The 25,045-nt window shown below is 35.6% G+C and overlaps 1 protein-coding gene across 8 annotated transcripts in view; it reads left to right on the top strand.

The window, feature by feature from the left end:
• NLGN1 (neuroligin 1) overlaps positions 1-25,045 on the top strand; it is a 312,118-nt gene that overhangs the window by 109,079 nt on the left and 177,994 nt on the right. For all 8 annotated transcript variants that reach the window (XM_059822463.1, XM_059822462.1, XM_059822461.1 and 5 more), the window contains one exon: positions 116-268. In XM_059822463.1, coding sequence (XP_059678446.1) covers positions 116-268 — 153 coding nt within the window. The remainder of the gene's footprint in view (positions 1-115; positions 269-25,045) is intronic.

The following is a 25,045-nucleotide window of genomic DNA, read 5'->3' as shown; positions in this document are numbered from 1 at the left end:
AGACGTTGCTTGAGAAACACTTCAAGAAAAATAACCTCACTAAAAAAAATTAAATATTGCATGTATTTTTTTTGGTTCTTTCTTGAGATAAAATGTATCTTAATGTTTTTTCCAGACATTCGGGACAGTGGGGGACCTAAGCCTGTGATGGTGTATATTCATGGAGGGTCCTACATGGAAGGCACTGGAAATTTATATGATGGCAGTGTTCTAGCAAGTTATGGGAATGTGATAGTCATCACAGTCAACTATCGCCTTGGGGTACTTGGTAAGAAGCTTTCAGCTTTCCATTAATCCCTGCTATCTGCAATACAATTCATGTTATACGTGAGAATGTATTTAAAAAGAAAAAAATCCACAAAACAAAAAAACAAGCAAAAGAACAACAACAATTGTTTTTGTTTTCTTTGTCAAATCAAAGGTTTGTATTTTGGGGATGAAATACTATGGCATTGCAAGTATTTTCTAGAAGAACCTGCTGTCATGCTTTTAGTGGTATGAAACAGGTGTTCCTATTGCTCAGCTGTCCAGACAGAAGAGGTCTTTTTTTTTTTTTCTGTGAATAACAGTGATGTTTTACTTTACTTACATAGACAGGCAAATTAGATATTTTTTTTTTTTATGTAAAATGTTAAGTCATAGACAATAGCGTTTTCTGTTGGAAGAAACAGACTAAGTTTTGATTACCATGATTTTTTCATACTTTGAAAAAGCTAAGGAGGTTATGAAAACATTATTAAATAAGAGCTATACTTTTTACCTATTTGTTTTGTGCTTCACTGTGATTTTGAAAAGCGTTATTATAATTCAAATACCTCCAGTATTTCATTTCTAGGCGTAATTAGAGAGTGAATTGAGTTACTTTTGATTGTTTCAAATAGGATAAGCTGATGCTGTTGGTAGATCTGTGCGGTATCCCTCTAGTAGCTTGTATTTCTAAAAAATTATACTCGCTATTTGTTCAGTGTAGTCACATTCATGATACAAGTTTGCTAGCTCTTAAGACAATATGACTGTTGGGTTTTTTTCTTCTGCATATTCTACCAAAATGTTGCATGCTGAGACTCCTGAAAGCAGGAGTTTGAATCTGGGATGTTACGGAGCTCAGGACAGTAACTTCGGAATAAGGGTATTCCGTGTAACATCTGAAGCAGTGTGATAAGCCAGGTGTCATTCATAGCAGTGAGTTGATTCTGAAGACCAGTCAACTTTATTTTCAATTTGTGGGCATTAGCAATGTCTGCTATTCTGGTTTTCTTTTGTGTGATCACTTTATTTCATCATTGCTCTGTTTCTTTGTGCTTTGAATTCAGTTAGCATGATCCCCAAATTCATCGGTTCTGGTTTGCTCATCTGGGTAATTTTCTTCCAACAGTTTCATTTTTGTTAAAAATTTGACATCTGAATACACTTTCATTTTGGGGGGAGGCAATGGATTTTGACTTTAGATTTTGAAACTTAGTCTACTATGGTTGTGTTTTACAAGGGACTGAATCATTTCCAGAAAGATCATAACTATTTTTGCTGGATTTATCTCCTTAGTATCCGGTTGGAAGTTTCATTTGTGATGTACTTCTTTAAGCAAGGAAGTTCTGATATTTTGTATGTTTTTCTCCCTCCTCCTGTCTTCTAATTTATATAGCGACTTCAAGTCCTTTGGCACATATTAGTGCAGCAGTTAATAATCTGTAATCTGTGCCTCTAATCAACATTTTATTTTTATACCAGCGCTCTCGTCTTTGATGTTTCAAACAACAGTTATTTATATTATATGCCAGTAGGGTATTCTGTCCAGTAATACAGTATCGTTATCCAGCAGCACTGTTTATTTTTGTAAATTATGTAGTCTAATTCCTAAATCACATGTAGTTGCAGTGTTTGCAAGGGCTAGTTGCTTGAAAGATGAAAATTAATTCACCTTCGTTCATGGTAATGGCTTTTCCACTTGTAATTTAACACTGATCCCTGAGGTAACCCACTGCTAACATCTTACTGAGCTTAGGAGGATTTCATTTGTGTTCGAGCTTTTGTGGCTCTTCGGACTTTGTGGTCTTTACAGAGCCTCAAGGGGCAGAGAACTAATTTTCTTTTAAGTGGGACCTATTACAGTAAAACCTCTAAAACTCACAGTAGAATCCAGTGATTGGTATGAATACTTGAAATTACTTTCAAACTAACTGAAATAACCCTATATCAGGCTTGCAGGGTTTTCTTAGTAAAATAAATGCACCTGTTAGCTACATGTAGCAGTCATTCATATATTTTGTATCTGGTACAATGCCTATCTGTCATGTATTGAATAAATAATGATGACATATCGCTAAATAGGTAGTGTAGAAACACGCTAGTCATCAAAAAAGAAAATTTGCACAGCTGGCATTTTTTCTGCCTTTATGTTTCCTGGTCTTAAGATAGCCTCAGAGTAGAACTTTTGCATAACCATACTAGATATCAACTTCTGCTTTTGCTGTTTTGAAAGTCTTGTTCATCACTGTTCAGCAGAATGTTACCCTTTGCCATCACATTAAATAAGATGAGGTTTTACAAATACACAGTTGGCAAATTCTCAGCTTCCCTTATCTGATCACATCCCATGAGGTGAGAGGTTCAGCCTCACGGTCCATTGCCTGTGGGACACCTAGATCTCACTTCACTGCAGTGTAAAATGCCTGGCTGTACAGGGAGAAGCAACATAGGGATTTTTTTTCCACATAAGATGATGTAGGGACAAAATAAGTTCTATGTTCTCATTTTCATATGACCTTTGTCGGTCTGGGTTTCTTTAATCGATCTTTGTGGATGTATATCTTAATATAGACGATCTATGCAAGTCCTAGGAGTTCTGCTGTTGCTTTACCAAGATTCATACTGTGACATTTCTTAACAAGGAAGCCGGTTAAATAAATGTTTAGAGCTGCAACAGCATCATTTTCTTCCAGACCAATAGTGATGGGAAGGGAGGATGTGCTGTGATATTAGATTCCTTACAGTACTATTATTATTAAGTCCACAGTAGACAGCTTTTGGTGCAACTCAGATTATTTTTCTGTTTATTCTGAGTTCAGACAACCTTTGTCCTATAGATTAATCTACTTGAGGACCTGCATTTTATGGAGATGCAAGATTTGCTTCTAAATAAAATGTTAGAAATCTCTTAAAAGTGAAACACATTTGGTAAAGAGAAAACAGTGACAAAAAATAAAGAAGTATGGAGCAAGTGCATTTAAAAACCAAACAAAACCCTAGTGAGTTCTGGGGCCCAATTTTGTCTTTGAAACAAGTCTGAGAATGAAAGTCTGTTAGAATCTTTCCTTAGATAAAGATAAGATAGAAAAGAGAACTGTTTGCCCTGGAAAATCAGGGACTACTGAATAAGAAGCTGTTGGAAACAGACTATTTATATCTTCTTTAGATTCTCTTTAAATGCAAGTCTTGTGCAAGCAGTCTTGTTTAGTGAGGAATACTGCGTGAGTGTTCTAATACCATTGAAGGACAGCATAGGAGTAAGTGCAGATATATTTTTATGGCTTGTTTTTAGGAAAGGACAGATGAATACAAGTTCGGATTTTGAACTCAACTAATTTGAGTCTTCAAATGTTTATTTATAATATAATATATATATAATATTTATAATATCTCCAACTGGTAAAAAGCAGGAGCTTTTTAGTTAAATTTCATGAAAGAAACGTAAAAGGATTATAAAAAGAGTCTATTTAACATCCAGAAGAGATCATGTTAGGCAGATTTAATACTGCCAGTGCTGTTTTCTATGTTCTTTCTTCTGAAAAGTTTATTTAGAAACGGAGAATGCTTTGAGTCATCATTAGCTGCTACCCCTTTTGCTCTCAAGAGGGGAGAGAAAGGAGAGAGCTGGTTTATGTGAACTGCGTACTCATTTCTTCATTTTATTAATTTATACTTCTTGCTCTTGATTATCTTTTAACCACAGGACTTTAATAGAACTGGAAGAAACATTTTTAATGCAGCTCACAAACTGAACTGGGGGATGGAAGAATGATTCACAGGAATCTCTAGGTTAAGCACTGCTTTAAATTTCCCATTTTTTGCTCTTTAGGACGCAGTGGTTTCCGCTACAGAAACAGTAAATTGTCATTCCAAAGGTCTGGGTTAAAAGATGGTAATAAAGAAAAAGGAAAAATTGTATGTATTTTGTATTTGCTATTTGGCATTCTAAATAATGTATGCATTGGGAAGGCAAATGTTCTCTAACTGTAAGACCTTAATTTATGACAAAACGGAAGCACACCCATAAGTGAGATTGTCTTGGTTACGCTTTCTTTAATTATAAGCAATTTTCTCTGTTGAGGAGGGTATAGGAACCTCTGCAGTCATTTAGTCTTGTATTTGTATCGTCACCCTTTAGTTAGAGGATATCGACTGGGATTACTGAGTAGAAAACACCTATCCAGGTATTCTGCCACTTTTGATTTTTTGGCCAGTTTGTACTTTTAATGCTGAAAGTAAAGTCACTGCTGCACACTGTTTGAAAGACCTGATATCCTTATTCTTAGTAGTACATTATTTCCCAAATAACTGCACTGAAATCAATGGGGCTCATAAGTACAGTGCTTCCCCTTGAGACAGAGCCTAGCTACCCATAATTTGAAATGATGCAATGAGGAAAAAGGGTACTGGAAAATTGCTACTCGTGCACAGAGCTTCTTCTGAGAAAAGCTATTCTTAGACGAGGTCTGTTGTGTTTTCCAGCCCAAATCTCATTTTTTTCAGTAGTGTGTTGTGTCAGCTGGCTACGTTGAGCTGCAACATTCATGTAAAATAAAACTCAGAATAGTGAAAGAAAACAGAACAAAGCAAAAATACTGTTGCAAAAGCCCTTTCCTACTTTTGTTAATGACTGTTAGAGCTTTATGGACAATGTAGTGACAGAGGATAAGTTTTATTATGCCTTAACATGTTTTGTTGCTGTGTGACACAATACATTAGGAAAATACGTTAGGTTTGAATGTACGTATTGCTTCTATGCAGAATCGTGGCAACCAGCAATATCTTATTGGCTGAGGAGGTACGTGAAATATAAGGATACAGCCCTGCAGTAACTGTTGGGCAATCTGGGCCAAGCCCAGCATTTCTGCGATTATCCATCTTTCTCTCAGAAGACATTGCACATTCCCAACAGGCAAAAAATAATGCACAAGCTTTCCTTTATGAGTAAGTTTATGCACGTAAGCATGTTCCCCTTATCATAGTAATTCTAGAATGTAGCCTAGTGTACCTTTTCATGGGATGAAGAACTATCTAGTTGACCATTTGCAGTATGGAACACAGAGATGAGAATATGTTATAACGAAAACTAATTCAGAACAATTTGGAAGTACCTGCCTATTTCGGGAGTCTAATTCCATTGTGATTGACCAGAAGGCATTGTCTTGTTTTCTTTTGATATTTTTCTCTTTCTAAATAGAAAAACATACCATTTTTTTCCAGTGCTTTCAAATTAGATCTGTTTTTTTCAGTGTTAATCTAATTTGTCAAACTGATTGATCTTTATTTTGGTAATTACTTACTTTGTATTTTTCCCATCACACAGTTTGAGGGGTTTTTTTGCTGCCTTGCCTCTTTATTTTGACATCATGGTAATGCTACTGAAAATATTAAACAGAAACTATCTTTCAAATACATTTCAAAATCATATAAAATTTAGATATAACCCTTTCAAAAATTGCTTCATGTCAGATTACAAAAAGCTTTAGTCAACTTCATAAAGATATTGTGATGAATTAGTGTCCTGTGTCACTTAAGTATTTTTGTATATATAACCTATCCTGTTCCTATTCTGCAACCTGGAGAGTTGCCTTTTCTCCAGAATATAAGCCTCTTCACTTTAGTAAATGTAAGCATCACTCACTCGTGGCATAGTGACTTTTCAGTGAAAGTAACAGTGGAATAAGAAGGTTTATGTTAGTTAGATATCAAAGGAGATAAAAAATGTAGCAAGATTATTTTTCCTACATTGCTTAGACTGTGGGGTTTTCTTTTATAGTTCACAATTTAATATCCAGTAAAACTGGGAAAATGTTTGATCATTAGTGTCAGTGAGAAGCACATCCATTATCTTTTTATGAAACCTTAAAGGTACTGCCAGGAGATGGTATTTTATTCCAGCTTTGCTGCACCACCAAAGGGTCTCTGATGAGCCTTTTTTCTATTACCCATTTCCTAACATGTTTGAGTAAAAATGATAGATGAATAGAAGATTATATATTATTGCCTAATTAAAAGTACGTTACATTGCAAGTAAAGATAGGAAATTAACAGCAAAACACATCAAAATGTGCAGTCAAAAATCATTCATTTATGTTTTCTGAATTGGAAGAACATGCAGAGAATGTTAATTTAGAAACACTTTTGGGGACCCCTGGCAGCTTCATAACAAGTCTCCTTCAGATAAATGAATATTAAGTTGCTTATAAATGAAATTTTAATATTTTAGGGTTACACAGTATGGAAAGTGTCCAGAAGGCCTTATCTGATCCCACCTTAGCCTTGGGCATCACTGTTTCTTGGTATGAAGCACTCAAATGAATTTGATGCTAGATAAATAGGAGAGGTTAAGATAGAAAGCGTACTGCAGTTATCTATTCCCTCTGGTCGTGTACTTCACAAGGTCTGATTTACACATACTTAGAATTCTAAAAATGTATTAAGACAATTCTTATTTAATGTAGCAGGTAACCTCAGGTCAACCCAGTTTGCAGGAGGCCCAAGCATCTCATCTCGATTTACAGTGTCCTAATTTCATAGGTCCATTAATAGAATTAGCATTCAGATCTCAAACTTGCTGTAATTAATGACATTTTACTGGCTTTTTTGTGAGATGGTACCAGCCAAAGGGAGTCATGTATGCAGTGAAGCAGAGAAAGGAAGATTGCCACACTTGAATCTGTACCATCAAAATGACAAAATGGGCTTGCGGTAAACAATAGGTTATTGACTAGATATGTTTAAAGGGTCAACTGTAGTGCGCAGCAGGCAAGATATTTATGAAATGGGAACCCTGAATATATAGTGCACTTTTAAAATGAACCGTTTCTTTTCTATTTGTGCTTTTTCTAGCACAGCAAATTGACATTATCCATCTGCTTGGATAGATGGATACACACCCGGTTCTCTGTTTTTTAGGGCACAAAGACATCTCTTTTTTTTTTATGCCATTGAATAGGTTTCTATCTTGGTACAGGTACATTTTAAATAACAGGTTTATTCTAATGTTTGTCACTAGACTTCTTTTTTGGTAAACAGAAAAATAACAAATAACAAACTTTAAAACTATTCATTTTGGCATAAGTGCAGTTTGTGTCATTTCTGTCAAGAGAAATTACTTTTTGGTAAGATAAATTCCCTTGATCAATATTTAATCATATAATAAAAGTATTCCAGTTTTTCCAAATAGCAGATTTATCTTTGAGAGCGTAATAAACTTCAACATGATAATATTTGCAAAATAGGAAAGAAAGTGTTCACTGAAGACAAATTATAGACATCTTACTGCCTCACAAAAAAATATCAAAACCTTTGATCTTATTATCCTACATGAAGTTATTTGTAATTTTATGATCTAGCTATGTGTAGCTACCTCCACTTTCCTCTAAGTAATATCTGACCGAATTACTTTTACACCGTCACTGATCCGTGTGCAAAACCTCTAATCTACAGTATTACAAATGTTTCAGGTATACAAAATAACTTGTATTACATACTTAACACTGTCCTAAGCCTTTGGTTGTCTTGTGATGGGAGACCTGTCAGGAAGCCAGATTTGGCCTCATCCTTAGAAGCAAACAGAATTTATGCTGCGCTGCATTTGCCAGGATGCCGAACTTCCCAGGAAAGGATCTGTCTGACTGCAAGCCGAGAGGTGGGGATAAATTAAGATTTTTATACAATCTGTATCTCACTGCAGGGCAGTCCAACACGGAAATAATCCTCTGAGTTTCCAACATGCTGATTTTTAACCAAGGCAGGAAGACATTAAGAAATACACTACAGGTCAGCATCTAGGTTAGATCTGTGCCCAGTCTTTGTGGGCTGGGCACTCTTCACTCCTGAGTTTTACAGTGCTGTAATTCATGCCCAGAAAAAAGGCAAATGAAGATTCTTTTGACACTTCTGATAGAAGTAGCAGGACAAGTAGGTAGTATACTTCTGAATTCCCAATTCATTGCATTTAATTACATGTATTAAAATAGTCCTAAGTTTTCTGAAGCTTAAATGAAGCACTTCTGTATACTGTGGGGCTTTGGAAGCAATAGATAACTTGACAGGGATTTCCATTGCAAATGTTGCTCTCATTTTTCACACATTTCAAATGCATAAAATTGCTCAAGTTTTATGTTTTTTCGTGTGCAAATTAGTTTACATATATAGGTACTAGCTCAAATACTGTTCTGATATTTCTTTGACATAATACCTCATGATATTTTTGAATCAATTGAACAAGATCTGTATTTTAAGGTTGTAACAGCACTTTTTAATGGTTCAACAGAGTAACACAAACAATAGATCTAGAGGACCAAAACTCTCTTGGCAGCAGTACTGGCAAGAGAGGGTCCTAAATTTTTACTCCTATTTAATGGGTGATCTATATGTAAAAGCCTGCCTTAACCAACATAGAAAATTCTGCAGTAAAATTTAGCTATTTGCATTTCTTTCCAACAGAGAACATATAGAAAACTGCATTGTTTGATATACTGATTTTTTACATCCCACAATGTACTGACAAATAAATATTTTTTTGGTGAAAAGTGAATTTGAATACATTATTACATGAAAAACTGCTAGATGAAGGCCTATGAAAGGCCAGAGGAAATTATGTGTATTTGTTAACATCCCTTAGTATGCAAATTGCCTTCAAGCAAATATAAATTATAGATACCAATGTATTTGTAGAAGTATTTTGAGTATCTCTTGCGTTGTATATGTTGCAAGCTAAATATATTTTTGAAAAAAGAAAGATTACTTCTATATCGTAATTAAGTATTTGAAATATCTTCTCCATGTTTCAGGGGGTCTATTGTTGCTCAAAATGAGAAGCAAGACAGAAATAAAACTTACTGAGGTTTTTCATTGTTCTGCAGTAATTTTTCACTCTTGTGTCAAGATTCTAAATAGAATCGAAAAGAGGTGAGCAGACTTTCTCTGAGAGACTCACTACACATTCAGGAATTCTACTGATTTTAAAAATTATTTTTGCTGTATTTTTCTGCCAGCTCTTGAATGTTTGATTTTATGAAATCTCCGACATTCATTATAATTTGTTCATCTTCTCAGCACTTTCCACCAGGATTTCAGTTGAGGGATCTTACGTACATAGGTATGCTGAAAAAATTCTTTACTTTTCTTATTAACTGATAATAAAGTGTTCAATACAGAAGTACAAAATATAAAGAAAGAAGAGGCATAGTGCCATATAGCTCCAAATCATTTAAAATAGAAAAGGCAAACATATCCCTAACCTGTTTTCCTTACTTAAGTTCTAATATCTCATGAGTTTGGTAAGCACTGATTTCAACAGGAAACGTACAGATAAATTAATTTCTTCCAAAAAAAGTTTGTTTCCATCTCTACTTGTGGGTACAATTTATTGCACATTAGTTGATTTGCTTCTATGACTGAAATTTTCTTTTCAGTAGCAAAATACTCTAGCTCAACTGAAAAAGGTTTTGCATTTCATCTGTAAGGCTTTATTAAAGCAGTGAGATGCAATAGGGTGTACTTTACAGAGCCATTAATGCATGCCCCATGTGTGTTGTGAGGCATGAGGCCAAAGGCCATGTGCTTTCAGCTACCCATGAACCATATTAATGACCATGTAAAATACACTCCTGAGCATCCTAATGCTATTATAATTACTCACTTTATTATTACATGCCTCTTCAAAAAAATTCTCAAAATATTTTCCTTTCGCTTTTATATAGTCCTTAACTAGGAAGGCTAATTTACAGTAGACTGAAAGGGAAATGTTCACAATAAAAGGAGTATTAACTTTCTTTTCACTATTTCTTTCTGATAATTTAAAATTTTCTCTTTTAACACTCCATGGGCTTTGCACATCCCACGTGTTCAAAGCTTACAAACCATTTCATTGTTAAGTTTCTCCTGTTGTAATTAATAGCTGTTTGGATGCACATTGCTTGGATTTTGTTTATCACTAGATTCTTGATTTTATATTAAAAAGATAACTTAAAATGGAAATGTACTTACTATTTAATATATTTTCCTTCTAATAGAAAAGAATTCACTTGCCATCTACCTTGCCTTGCTAATATAGATCTTTTCTAATGTGGGTTTGCTCCAGCTGAAGATGTGCTTTAAAAATGTTATTGATAAATGACAAGAGACTATCTGCCTTTTTCAGCAACCACAAAATTCAACATCTGTGGTAGTGCCTGAATTCCACCTTTGCAGTTGTCTCTAAGCTAAATGTTATGGAAGTGGCGATCACAATTTGAAATTAAAGGTTGTATCCTTAAATAGCTTTAAAATGATGCATCCATTTCCTTTTCTTTCCCCTCCATAAGCACATAATGTTGTTTTTTTCTGTATAGTTTTTGGCTGGTTTCTTTTTATAAATATTTCATAGGTACTGTTTTGATCTGTGGTTCAAATTCAGTCATGGCAGCAGAGGTTTTTGTGGATAAGTTTCTCCTGAAAGTACTGTGTGCAAACAAATTTACGAACAGGAGTATATTCAGTAGGTGTAGCGGAACTGATAAATTGAAAAAAGTATTATCTAGAATTCATGCTCAGTTTTAACCTTTTTTCTTCAGACATACAAAATATGAAAAAAAAAATAGCATTACTTGGCTCTAGTGTATCAAAGATGCAGCTGAGGGTCAGAAAAAGTCTGGCTAATCTTAAGGACGTTGAAGAAAGCCCTCCTCTTGCAGACAATGTTGTCTTGTAACCACTTCCAGTGCCAGATTACCATAGAGCAGGCCCTCTTGCAAAATGGTGGCAAGCAGCTGTCATCAGGAATAATCAGCTTTGCTAGAACCTTATCTATTTTTACTAGGACCAACCACAAATAGGAAATGTTACCTGTTTTGTACCAAAGAATCGGTGATGATAGCATGTTGCATCTGTAGGAGAACCACTTGGTGCAGTGCCTCTGAAAGAGGTAGAGATTCTGTTTCTGCTGCCTAGAGCACCGAAGAAAACTGGGTCTATGTATTTGGTTTTCTCTCTTATTCCTGTTCTTGCAAGCACCTTTGAGGCTCACCACTGTTGAAGTCTTCACAATGTTCCAGAATTACTCTGGACAAATTTTCAATATTGCACTAGTAGTATGTGGGGCTTTCTCTGCTTTTATGTGATTCTCTTACAACCCTCCAACAAAATAATTTTGAAAAATGAGCCCAAGTAGGTTATTTTTCCATTAATGACTGAATGCTGGCATTTGGATGATGGAAATAGATAAACCCAGTTCCTTTGTCTGACTATACAGAGGAGAGCTTTTGTCATGAGACTGCACTTTTCATTTATGCAAGCGCTTAGTCAGTCTTTTAGTGCTAAAACTTTTGAGTCCTTTAAAAGCTTTTTCCATCACATTCTCTGTGGTTCCTCACTGTATTCTCCCTGGAGAGCTGCACAAATTAGGTAAAGATGATCAATCTCATTCTGAAAGAAACAAAATTACTTGTGACAATTAATGTGCGCTAATAGTTACTTGTTGTTAATCTCATCCTGCAAAGTTGCAGAACCCAGCAGAAACATATTCAGAAGATGGTTCTTAACTTCTCACTGCCAAGTAAGCAATATGCAGGAAGCCAAAAGAAATAAAAACAAGCATAAGAAGGGGGTTGGTTTTCACTAGCTTCAATTTAAGTTTATATAGAATGAGGGAGATTCTTCCAAAAAAAAGAGCCAGACTCTTCTTGGTGGTATCTAGCAAAAGGACAAACAGCAACGGGCACCAATTATACAGGAAATTCCAGTAAGAAAAACCTTCTTTACCCTGAGGGTTGTCAAACACTGGAACAGGTTGCCCAGAGAGGTTGTGGAGTCTCCAGTGCCTGGTGACATTCAAACCCCACCTGGCCACGGTCCTGAGTAACCAGCTGTAGTTGGCTCTGGTTTAAGCAGCAGACGTGGTGGACTAAGCAATCTCCAGAAGTCCCTGCTCCCTCAAGGCTGTGATTCTGTGATCTGAAGGCATAGCAGCGGGATACCAAGTACTAAGAGGGGGCAGATGACTTCTCTAGATGTCTGCCTGATCTTGTCCTGATGATCCTTGCAAACTTTGTCTCTGTATAGACTGGACTCTCATGAAAATTAATTAGCCCATTATAGTTGTCTTAGGCAAAAAAAAAAAAAATGCTTTTCTGCAAAGCAATAACCACACTACTACCTTTTTTGACATGAGTAGATATATCATCTACTTTCACTTGCTATAGTTTCAGACTGTGGCTTTCAGGCATAGAAAGGATTACTTATTCTACCACCCCATGGAGTAAACTAGCTCTGTTTTGACAGTCCAGCGGTGAGAGATAATGATTTGTCTCCTGCAAACTTTACAGTGGCTTGCGTCCAAAGCAGAGATGCTGAACCTTTTTCACACTTAAGCTAAGCCTTTCAAGCTCTTTTGGTAAACCTTGCACTTATCCTAGTATTACCCAGAAATTAAAAGCTGGAGGCTGAGGAATCACATGGTCACAGGTTAGATCAAGTGAAGTCTTATGCTGCAGCATTTTCAGTTGGAAATTGAGTTTTCTGGAAAGGAGCTCCTGACTTTCAGGACTCCTAAAGACTGTCTGCAAGTTATAAGCGAATGGAAGACTACTTTTTCTCTCCCTTCTTTGCCTGTTTTTCCTTTTAGGAAAGGATCCAGTGTAAGCTGTACCTATACCCATGAAATGTTGGCTTGTTTTAGTTTGATGCCAGTTATTTGGGTTCAGCCTACCAACCACTGACCTGTATGGAATCCTATTTTTTTCCTTTGTTTTCATCATGCCAGGATGTTTCCTCTGTGCTGTCACTCATCTCACTGTTCCTTTTCCACACAATTTGGCAATTCCTGAGCACGTATTTTTTCACATCTCTTGACACATATTCAAAAATCACAGGTGGATGAAGACAAATATCTTAACTAAAAACTGCCTATGCCATGGGTGAATATGTCGCTTTGGGTACATTAGTGAAATTCTAAACCCTTACTTTTTGGAAGCTGATCATACACTAAAAGCAGCAAAAGGAAAAAAAAAGTTAAATTGCCAATTACAGCTAATAGCTTTCTGCAATTGACATGTATAACGTAGATTGAAGGTACTTTTAATAGCAGCTTCTCAGTAAATGCAAGTAGTGGAATGCTTTGGAATGAAGCAGTTGCAAAAAGCAGGTTAAATGTCCCGTGCTTAACAACTTGCAGAATCTAGAAGGCTGTTTTAAAGACATCTTTGGGGACTTCTCTGTAAGAATACAACTAATAAATGGCTTTGTTTGTTTTCCCTTGAGAGTGTTTACATATATCTGATATTACTTGCTGCATTTCCTTAAAAAAATCCTCCTAAAATGATGTCAGTTTTAAAAGAATATGAAAAAGAGAAACCAATGCTAGTCATAAACCTCATTATTTCGTTAAGTGTTTTCATTAATACCAACTCTTTAACATAAATATCACTAAGGCGAATCAAGCAAATTGAAGTACTTTTTTTCGGAAAGCAGAAAATGTATTTTGTGTATCAAGTCACTCATTTTTCAGAAGGAATACCATAGTAATTTTAATGTCAGAAGAATTTCAAGAAAAGCAAAGAACTTGTTAATACTGTAAGTCAAGAAATAAAGATCACTCACCAAAACAGGGCTTTCTGAACATTTTTTTTTTTATTTTTCAGTGCTGTGTAAAGCACATTAAGTACAGATGAAAGGTTAAGAGAGTAATAAACAGAGGCTGGAATGTGATTTTGATGGGTAAGCTGCACTTTGATCTTCAGACTATAAAACACTGCTACCTGGGTCAGCACTAACACTCAGCAGGACAAACAATCAGTTATTCGCTGCAGTATAAAATTCACAGGTCCTTATTTTATGCCATGCTAGCAAACATTCTTGTGGCACACCAAAGGAAAGGAAAGGGAGAATGTAGGTGTTTTAGTAATTTGTGTAATTTAAAGGAACTTTAAATGTGTTTATGAAATATTTTCTTTAAAGTACTATGATCATTAACACATAGCACTGTAGAAATGGATTTATATCAAATACTGAACAACATTGATGGTCTTGAAAATAATAATAATATATGAAATGACTTAAAACCAGGAATGAAATTGTATGTTTTGTGATAACTTAAAAAAAATATTCAATGCTTCTTTTAATTCAGTTAGATAAAATTACATTTCCTGCTATACCCAACTGTTCTCCTGCATTATAATTTCCGTTTTCTTTTACTCATTCATCCCTTTGGAAAGATGGCTACTTCTTTTTAAGTTTCTTTTTCACTTGGACTTCCCAAACACAATTAACTGTCCTCTCAGATCTGAAGCTGTGCCATTTGCACATTGCTCCTTCCTGAGGGCAACACTCATCCAGTGCTCTTCAACGTACAGCACATTGTCACATTCCGGCTGATGTGGGTAACCTCAAGATCCTTCTCTAATAACACCCGAGTAAAAGCTTTTAAAAATTTCTTTACGCTAAATTTTTCTCTCACTTACAATGGTACAACTCTGAAGATATGTCAGTGACAGTACCATAGTTCCACATCAGTCTGAAGTAAGAGGACAATTCGAGATGGAAGGAAGACTATCTCAAGAGCATAACAAACAGAAAGAGTATAGCAGAAAATCTAGACCCTTTAATTACCCATGAGCTTGATGTTTCCTTTCTTTCGGTACACCTGGTCTTTGTTGCTAGAATAGCTTTTGTGATTCTATAACCGCTCGTTATTTCTGTTGTTCCTGATTAACTATAAATATGAGTAGTTCTACTCATTGCAGTTAGATTGCTTACATGTATAAAATTAATGTATAATAGATGTTTATAGAATCTGAGTCTTGGAGAAGACAGTGAAGAAAACAGTAAAAGTTTGCTCTTAAGGAAACTGGAAAAATAAATATTTTTTCCCTTTTGAATCTCAGTGCAGAAGAAGTGTGATTTCAACTTGACCATAGTTATTTTACCTATCAGTTGTAAAAGAAATATTACTAATTCTAAAGACGCTTACTGGAAAATTAGTTTCCTGTTCTTGATTATCTTTAAATAAAGCCTTTGTAGTATTTTACTGGGTCACAATAGTAAAAATGGTCTGTTTTTAAAGAAACAAAACCTGATCATCGAAAACAATTTTTTTCAGTTAAAGCTACACCCATACTGACTTTTTTATGTACAAGATAGTTGCAAGATTATCACGTACTATGAATAGATATTTCACAAATATACAGATTGCTTTTAAAAGTGTGACCGTATCTTTTAATTATGGCCTTGATTCTAGCAAATTTCAGGCAATAAGCAACTCATTAATTTTAATTGTATTGGATCAAGCCCCATATTTATAATGTGATGTAATTGTCCACTGCATTCATGACATCTGGCAATATAATTCTCAATCATAATGAAAGCACTAGATCATATTTATTGGTGCAGGATTAGCCATCAGACAATGCCCAGTCAAGAACAAAAAGCTATTCAGAGGATTCTTTCAACAGCAATTAGGAAATTAAGTCAGAATGTGTATTTATTTATATTTATTTATATTTAAATGTTACATTGCTTCTGTCATGATGCTATCCACCTAAAGATGATACAAGTTGTTGTTACTGACAGAACAACTCCATTTCAATCTGTTAGAGATTGCCACCACTGAAAATTTGGCTAGCAGGAAAGGACTGACACACCGTGAGTTTGAGCTGGCATGTTGTATCGTAACATTGTGATACACCATTTTGGCTTGTTGTAGCTGAAAAAAAACTTTTTAGTGCCCTTTACAACTGTTTCTCAGCAGAAGAGATAATATTGGAAATACACAGATTGTTAAAACTACCCTAGATTGTACCAATACCACTGCATATTATTTATCCATTTGTTAATTATACCTGACCAATTCATTTATGACTTTCTCTTTGGTTCATTACAGAGAGATGGATGGGGCTTATGACTCTGAGACTCCCAATACTCTAGCTAAGTACAGTCCAAATATCTGGTTTCTGGGATGCAACAGACAGATTAATATAACATTTCTCATTCCACACTTTCATCTTGATCGCATTTGTTTTGTTTCTCAGCCAGTGAACATTGGCCTTGCTGACTGCCTGTACACAGCTGAGTGGAAACCATGAGGGGAAAGATTATTACTTGCTTCTTTCTTGTTCTACACCAAATAACAGATAGGAATGGCATTTCCTTTCCCTTGATCCTCCAGCTTATACTAGGCACTTCACACTGGTGAGTGCATAATACTTAAAGCTATTGCAGTACAGTCCACCCTCAGAGACTCTATTCCAGGGTTTCTTGTCAAGGAGCTCGAGTGCTGTGTTGAATTGTGTGACACACAGGGAAGTTAATAAAGGACCTGTATAGACCTGAAAGCCAGAGCATGCTGTATCCTTACATACATTTGGAGCAGTAATAGAAGAGAAACCAAAAATTTGGCATTATATTCCATCTATTTTTCAGGAAGTTTTGTTTAGTCTCCCATCCTTCACATAAAAAAAGCTTAATTTCAAGTGAAATAAAGCTTAATTTCCAGTGAAACTAAATCAAATACCATAGCTAGTCATGTATTTCACCCCAGAATAAGTCACTTAAGTCTTTAAAAATTAAATAATGATGGTTGAAAAAAATGACAATGTTGATAACTGTTATTTAAGCAATTTAGCCCCTTCGCAACTGTGTTGTAAGTTTTTATGGGACAAACGTTGTTTGCTACTTCTTTCTGGCAAATGTTTTCAAACTCTAAATTGGTACATTATTTGCGTTAATAGATATGGGAAAAAGCAAATATGTAATTGAATAGTTTTTCCAGACAGTCCTGTTGCTGTATAGCTCTTGATATTATTTTCAGAAACTGCCTATGCCAATATTTCTATTTTTGTTTTAGAGAATAATTAAATTGTAATGCCTAAGGCTATTTGAAATTGTACCAGTAAAGTAAGTCACCAAAGTGAAATGTGTCATTGCATGAGGGATGGCACACAGAAAATAGAACAGTAATATTGGAATTATTCTTCTGATTAGCTTAGATTCATTGTTGTTTCTAGTAGTTGAGATATATGGTTTCTAGAGCTTAGCAGGGAGAAAAACAGAGGAAGATGAATGTAACAGGGATGTGTACACATAATGCCGAATGGTGTACATGATTTGGTATCACTGTTTTGAGTTGGAAAGTATAATATTTCTTTCAATACCTCTTTTTCTTCCTCTCATCTCAAAGACTTTTTAGCTCTCTTTTTTGATCACTCATGTATCTAAAAAGAAAGGTTCTTCCACCCCCATCACCATTAGTTCAGTAAATCTAGGTGTCATCTGCCTAACAGCGTAATGAGCAGTAATAGCTCATAATGACCATAATGAGCACTAACAGCTGAACATGTCAAATATACTGGAAAAAAGAATAGTTCCCGATGGGACTCCAGCTTCCTCAAAGTGGAGTTACAAAGTGCTACTGTAGATAGCAGTGAACTACTGAACTGCAGTGCAACCACAGCTTGTTCCAAAAAATCTTTTATGGAGAAACCAACTTGTAAGTGACATTTTTTGACATTGTATTCATTATAAAGTGAGATTTCTCAGAGGATTTTGAAACAAAACAGTATTTAAGTTTCCAGTCAAACCTGAAGGGCAACTTCTTTTTATCAGGGGAAAAACCACAATGCAAATCTAACCCTGGCCACAGGGCAGCGCACTGATTTGGCTTCTGATAAAGGTGGAAGGGAAATTTATAAGAACAGTTGAGCCATTTAAGGTAGCATGTGACCTAATATGTTACTGTTTTATCCTACGTCTACAGCACAAGCAGGTCTTGGGAGTGACTGCAATCAGATAGGCTGCATGCCATTCTCACTACAGTGTTTGCAGCTACAGACGTCCCAAATTAATTTACCTGATTACACAAAAGTTTGTTGATTTTACAGTTCTCATATTTCAAGCCTTTGGGAATATTCTGACAGGTTGTAATTTTTTTGGCTTGATTTTACTGATGCATCACAGAAGAAGACCTTCTAGATTTACCTGGAAAATTAAACTGTTTCAGATATCATCATGTTTCCCCTGATACTGGATGATGCTCCATGCAAGAAATAGTAACAATAACACTATTTTCTTTTATAATGGTCTTTTACACCTCTATAAAAATTCAGCTATATTTTGATCCATTCTATTCTAATTTTTCTTTCTGTTTTACTCCTTGCATTGCTTTCTGGCTTACTCATCATTGCTCTTCTTCCTATTGAAATGTTTTAACTCCACCAGTCTTGCAGCAGAGTTTGAAAGGAATCCATATCTACCTTGTATGCCACTGGCTAAGGCAATGTTTTGTAAAAATAGTCAGGCTTTTTTTTTTTGGTATTTTCAGAGAGGCCATGCTTTCTCTCAGGTCACATGGGAAAATAATAAAAAACATGGCTTCCAAAGAGAAAAACGTAGTTGTTCATATCTGTTTACAAACTGATCAGCTATGTAATTTTCCTTTACGTATGAGACTGTGAAACTAAAAATGCAATGCCTGGTTTTCAATCCTATGAAACAGAGTCAGCAAAATTGTAGGAAAAAATGAGACGTGTTATCAAGTGTTTCCTCAAGCAGATTTTGGGCATCGAAGATGTTACTGAAGTAATGCTCTTGCCTAAAATCGATGCAATTTTCTTTAGCTCAAGCCAGCAGCTGAAGTATTCATCAGCTTTTTAAGAACATGAATATTTTTCTCGGTAAGTGGTCCAGTTTGTTTCACCTCAGTTAATTGCATTCACGTGGATATTTTTGCTACATCAGGGCCTGAGAGTTTGAATATCCGCATCTATCAAACAACAAGGAAATGTAATATATGTAAAAAAATGTTGCTTTACTAATCAGTAAGAATAGCAAGCCCAAATGTCATAGCCTCCTAAAGAGCAAGGTCACTGAGACCTGATGGTGAATACAGTCAGGCTTTTGACTTCGCCAGCTAAATACACACTGCGCATAGCAACAAACTGCACTGATTTTGGCAAACATCTTCCACCAAACCTATGTAGGTGGAGACTTTTTTAAGGAATACCAGTCTGTATTGTTTCTGTAATGGGAAAAATTGTGGCTGATTTCATAACAATTTTTTTTGTTTGGATGGTATGTAAAAGAAGAAGTCGGAAACTTCTCTAAATACTAAGAATTACTTTCTATAGAGTAATCACTGTATGTGCAATGTTACTCTTAGCCTTAATTAGATCAGTCACAGAAACAGTCTTGCAAGAAAGACAGTGTGACTCCTCTGTGCCAACTGCAGAAGAGGTGTGTCTGTACTTGCATATACGTGTTCATATTTACTATATGTGCATACATGCAGGCACACATATATGCTACAGTTATTACGCAGCAACACTTGCCATATATTTGAGGTATCACATCACTTTATGAAACACATTTAATCTTCGTGATTTCCTCATAAAATACATATGCCGCTTCTATCCCAGGTGAGATACAAGAAAAGAGACTTTCCCAATGTTCAGCCCCGGGTCCATGAGAAGCAAAGATGGCAATCCCACCATCTGAAAACACTGGCACAAAATAGTCCTCTGACAGGCTGATCAGCATTCCACTAGTTCAGATACCTCACATGCTGCTTTTGCAAATCCCTCAGCCTATGAGAAGATAAAACATAATTTTCAGGGAATGGGGAATCTTTAAGAAGGATATTTTAAGTCTTTCAGACAGTTAGAGAGGGATGCCTTTTAGACTTGTATTTAATTTATAATTAAACTTACTATTTTTTAAAGAAGTGTAGGTCCCTCCAGAATATAAATAAGGTACTTGAAGTGAAATAATCTATAATTAAAGGATCAAAATGTTTGGTATGCCATTTATCTTCCCCCCCCCCCCCCCCCTTTTTTTTTTTTATTTCACTTCACAGATAACCATTTGCTTTAGAGCAGTTTTTCACACACTCTTGATTCTGACCAGGAAAGGATTTCATTTAATAGTGTCCTGTTTCTGAAACGTACATGGACTAGGAATGCCTAAAAGTGAAAAGGGTTTTAAGGGATTAGTAAAAATGGATTAAGTGGATTCCTAACAGAAATTAAGTTTTACTTTGTGCCTATGAATGATTACTTGAAATATATGGAAATTCTACTCAAGCAAAAAAAGTAGGTAGTGACCAAAGTCTCTGAAATATCAGTTATTTTTGATGTCATTGCCAATGGAAAAGCATCAATAGAAAAAAACCCAACAATCTGAATGTTTTGATTTTTGCCTAGAACTGGTAAGTTAGTAATATCCTGTTCAGATTTCTCTTTATCTCTAGGTCATAATTAGAATATATAAATTTGAAATGTGAATTACTACTTTTTCACTTTCTAACTGCTGCTGTTAAATCACATGTAAATCACCTAAATACAAATCATTAGTCTCTGCTGGGATCACCATAGAGACTATTCTTTGCCTTTCCTTACTCAGAGTATGTCTATATGTTAATAGTGGTTCCTTCTGTCTTTAAAATGTATTAACCAGGAAATTGTGATACATCAAGGGCAACTGCTAATGAGAGCTATCAAAGTTACCAAAGGGACTGGTATAAAGAAAATGGAACACTGCAGATATAGTATATTTTATGGAAAGGAACACCAGAGTTGGTGAACTTGTGAGGATGCAAGTTAAAATTCAGAGACTTACTAACATCTTTCTTTCCAGCTTCTGTCTTCATCATACTATTTTATGGGTTAAACACTTATCCTGGGATTCTAGTTTAGACAGAGGATTTTCTGGTACTTTCTCATTTTCCAACGTCAGGTCTGGCTGTTTCCCCTAGGAACTTAAGGGAGAAACCAGCCTTCCAACTATTATTAGATTGTCCTATACGAGTGCCCTAGTGACACCAGATCTAATGGCATTGCTTGGCCTATGAGCCACTGTGAAAGATTCTTGCTGTAACAGCTATAAACTCTTTTCTACAGGTGTTGCTTGCTTACCTGAATAGAAAAATTCCAATTCTGGGCAAGATTTTGTTTTTAAAAAGAAAGGAAAATAAAAATATAAAATCAAATCCTGAATGCAGTCAGCTGCAAAGAAGAATGCTCTGTGGTCCAGGTGATACAGAAAGGGAATGCAAACAAGGATGAGTCAGACCTTAAAAACAGATCTGAGCAGGTGCTTATTAGGAAAGCAAAGGTGGTGCACAATTGGCCATTTCTATAATTATTGAATAGATCATTTCACATCATCTACTTCTCGGCAACTTTTGACATGTCTGTCTTGGTATTGGGTGCATTGGGGCTGTACACCAGCTAAAAAGGTGACATTAATGTATTATCTTTGGTCCTAACAACTTTTGCAGATACTTTTTGACTTCCTATCCTATTACTACTCACCTTTGTGATGCAAAAAAAAAAATTAGGAATTCTATTAAAGACAGATTTTACATGAAAAATTTTGTGCTGACCCTGTTCATTGTGAGGCAAAACCCCTAATTTGTGTTTGTAAGTTGTTTGTACAGACCGGGAATATTTGAGGGGGGGCAGTGTTGGTTTGGGGTTTTTGTTTGTTTTGGGTTGGTTTTGCCTCTGGCTTTTTTTGTGTCCCATGACAGTGCTCAGCTGTGCAGGCAAAAGGGATAACTCTTCTCTTGACTCATAAAAATGCTTGAAAAAATTACTCTACTTTTCTTTTTTTTGCTTTTATGTTGGCGCAGAATATACCAAATGGCTTTTTTTTCCCTGGGCTTTGTTTTTGGTTTGTCGTTTTTCTTTTTTTTTTTCCCCTTCAGGGTAAATTACTAATAGACTTTGTTTTTTTCACTTCCCTTCTTCATTTGTTCTTCTTTGATGTTAGTTTTTAGCAGTTTGTTTAAGAACAACATACAAATCACGGTAGAAAGAATTTTAATGCAGCTCCTTGGTTATAATTAGGAAAAAAGTGGGAATATATTTCCTCGGGTTTGTCATTTATAACTGTTTGGGCAATTTGCCGGTGTATTGCTAACTGATTTCTTTGGGAATATGAACTCTGCACATGCCCTAGTCAGACTCCAAACTTCTTTTTGAGTTTTTGACTCTGTCTTGCCACTTACCCTCTCTTTTGAACTACATTGCTAAGAAGCTCCAGCAGCGAATCCTTGACTGAAGTGTTATTACCACTGAAATGTAATTGTGCATGACAGTAAGTTACCTCCTACTGCTGACTGAGCTGACAAGAATAAAGTTTTCTGGCAACGGGCATCTGCCAATTTGTATGATGACATTGTGAGAGCTGGTCACTGGAGTCACCTGAAAAAGTCTGGCAGCTTATATGAGGGCAGAATTTGGTCTCCTTGGCATATTGGGAGTTCAAATAGAGGGGAATCTCCTTGAATTGTGAGCTTGATGAGACAAGGGTTCCCCTTTTCACACAATGGAGTCTTTCTTCAGGAGAAAGGCTGAGCTACAAAGTAATGTGTTGTATTTGCTCTTGTATTCCAGTAGCCTTAGCAAACATCTAAACTGCCAAGAAATTTATCTCCTATTTCACACCAAGGTAGCCACATTATGCACCTTTTAGTTTACTCCCAGACTTGCTTTCTGAGTGAGGAAATTCATCTTTCTGAGATGAAATCTAGGTGCAGTTGTCTGGAGAGTTTATTTCAGAGGCTATGCCCAGAGGCAGCGTGGCTGAGACCGTGCCAGCCTGGCTCCTCTGCCCACTGCTTCCCTGCAGCAGCCTCTCAGCACTGTCCTCGGACGTCTCCGCACTGCTGGACTCCGCAGGCTGATTGCCTGGGAAACGGGGCAACCCTCTCCTTACAACTCCATCAGAGCCTGCATTTTGCGGGTTTATGTTATGTAGGTATCTAACGAAGACCTGAAAAACCACTCAAGTGCTTGAGGTGCTCCAGCCAGCTCCACTTATTGTGGATTCCTAGCCTGGTTCTTTATGGTATTTCTCTGGCTTTTTTGGAGACCAGGCAATCCTTAGACAGCTATTGAGTGAACGAATCAGGTTCCTAGTTTCCATTGCAATTAAGTGGAAATTTATTGCCTTTCTCCATTGTTGTTTCTTTGAAAATCACAGTATTATTCACTTCCTTAAAGCATATTAAGATCACAGATACTTTTTTTTCCCCCCTACAAATTAATACTAATCCCTCCCAAACTCCCAAAAGAAAATCCCAGATTCCTGGACAATCATGGTTTGTGAATAGCTCAATCTAAGCTGCATTTCTTTGTCAAAAGAACAGATTGTCCCAAAATTACATCAAGAATTAGGATGGGAATTTTCTTGATATATTGATACTTGCATTTTTTAATGCGTTACCATTTCTCTGAGTATTATAGAATAGCATCTATGCATAAATTTTATTAAAAATACCTGGTTTGCACTCTGAAAGAAATGTGAGTTAATTAGCATTTTAGAATGCAGTGAAAAGGAAATATAAATTTTTGTGAAGGTGACTTGTAAAGAAGGTAATTTCATTATTTTCTATGCATATGCCTTTAATATAAAAATATGTATTACAGGAACATACTAAAGTTTGATGATTCTTTGAGTAGCCAAGGCTGCCTTCCATTTTTTCCATCTTCCCATCATTAATGATGACCAAATGTAATACAACACCTCCAATGAAAAGAGTCTTGAATACAATTTTCTTGTACACAAGACATAGTATTTCATGTTAAAAAATATGGTATCCATCTGAAGTTTTTTTCTTAACTTCCCTCAGAATGATTTCTAAGAATGATTCAGGCACAAGATGCTCAGTACGGAGGCAATACCCCACTTAGTATCACACACGAAAGGAAGAACAATCTTTGTAATGCAGGAGAAGGAAATCAGAGTTGGTTTCTTTTTGTTTCCTATCCACGTCTTCTTTAAAGAAGATTGTGACATAGTTTCTTTTTCTGTAAAATGGAAAATTGCTACTTACTATATTTGTTATAAAGCTGTCATCATTCGTTAATATTTATAAAATGTTTTGAGATCTTCAGAGAGCTATATCCTACAAGTGAATAATCATTCACTCCAAAACCCCAAAAGTATTAATAATTATTAATATTATTTTAAAATTTACTTTGATACCTGAATTGTAAAAGTATATACTATTTTTCTCTTCATTTAAACAAAGCAAAACAGTTAGTTTTTACCTTTGCATTCTGAAAGCTGTATAAAGCAATACTGCTTGCAATTTCTCTTTTCAGAATATATCCACAAATCTGAATAGTAAGAAAATAAGTATGAAATATATAACAATAGCCTTGGATAGTTGTTACAAAAACTGAGCCTCTGTCATACAGAGATTTGATTTGTTTTGTTCAAATACTGCCATTTAGACAGGTATTCAGTGTATTCCACTTTCCTCTCTCAGTCCTGCTGTTTATTAAAATAGGCCATGATTTTTATCATGGGTTATCCTACTGTAAACACACAACTTTAATTTCCAAAGGCATCTTCCTTCCTGAGTCCTACGGTAATCCTCAACCCACACATTATTGGTTTTCATTTCCTTTTGAATGTCAATTTTAAACCTTTAAATATTGAGACCAAATTAATTTTTCATATGGGCTCTTTATTCATCATATAGAGTAAATTGTCTAGAATAGGTCATTTATGTAGTGCTGGACATTTCGCTAGAACAATATCTCTGAAAAAAGGAAAAGTTTCTCCCCTCTTGCTTGATTCCTACTCTAATAGTATTTTAGAAATAGTTCAGGTAAGATTAACAAAGGCCCTTCAACAAAACTTTGGCTAGTACTTTGGGAACAGACAAGCATGCTCTGTAAGAGATATTAATTGTTACAGATTACGTTAACTTCTTGCTTTCTATTTATAGATTTGAATACACTGCTCATGAAAGGTCTTGAGTTACTAACCCTGGAGAATGGCTATTTATTCTAAGACTGGTTCCTGCTCAAGA

This window comes from Gavia stellata, chromosome 11 (genome assembly GCF_030936135.1).
Source record: "Gavia stellata isolate bGavSte3 chromosome 11, bGavSte3.hap2, whole genome shotgun sequence".
NCBI classification, from domain to species: domain Eukaryota; kingdom Metazoa; phylum Chordata; class Aves; order Gaviiformes; family Gaviidae; genus Gavia; species Gavia stellata.
Note: the sequence above shows the minus strand (reverse complement) of the source record. Positions and strands in the feature narration are given on the sequence as shown.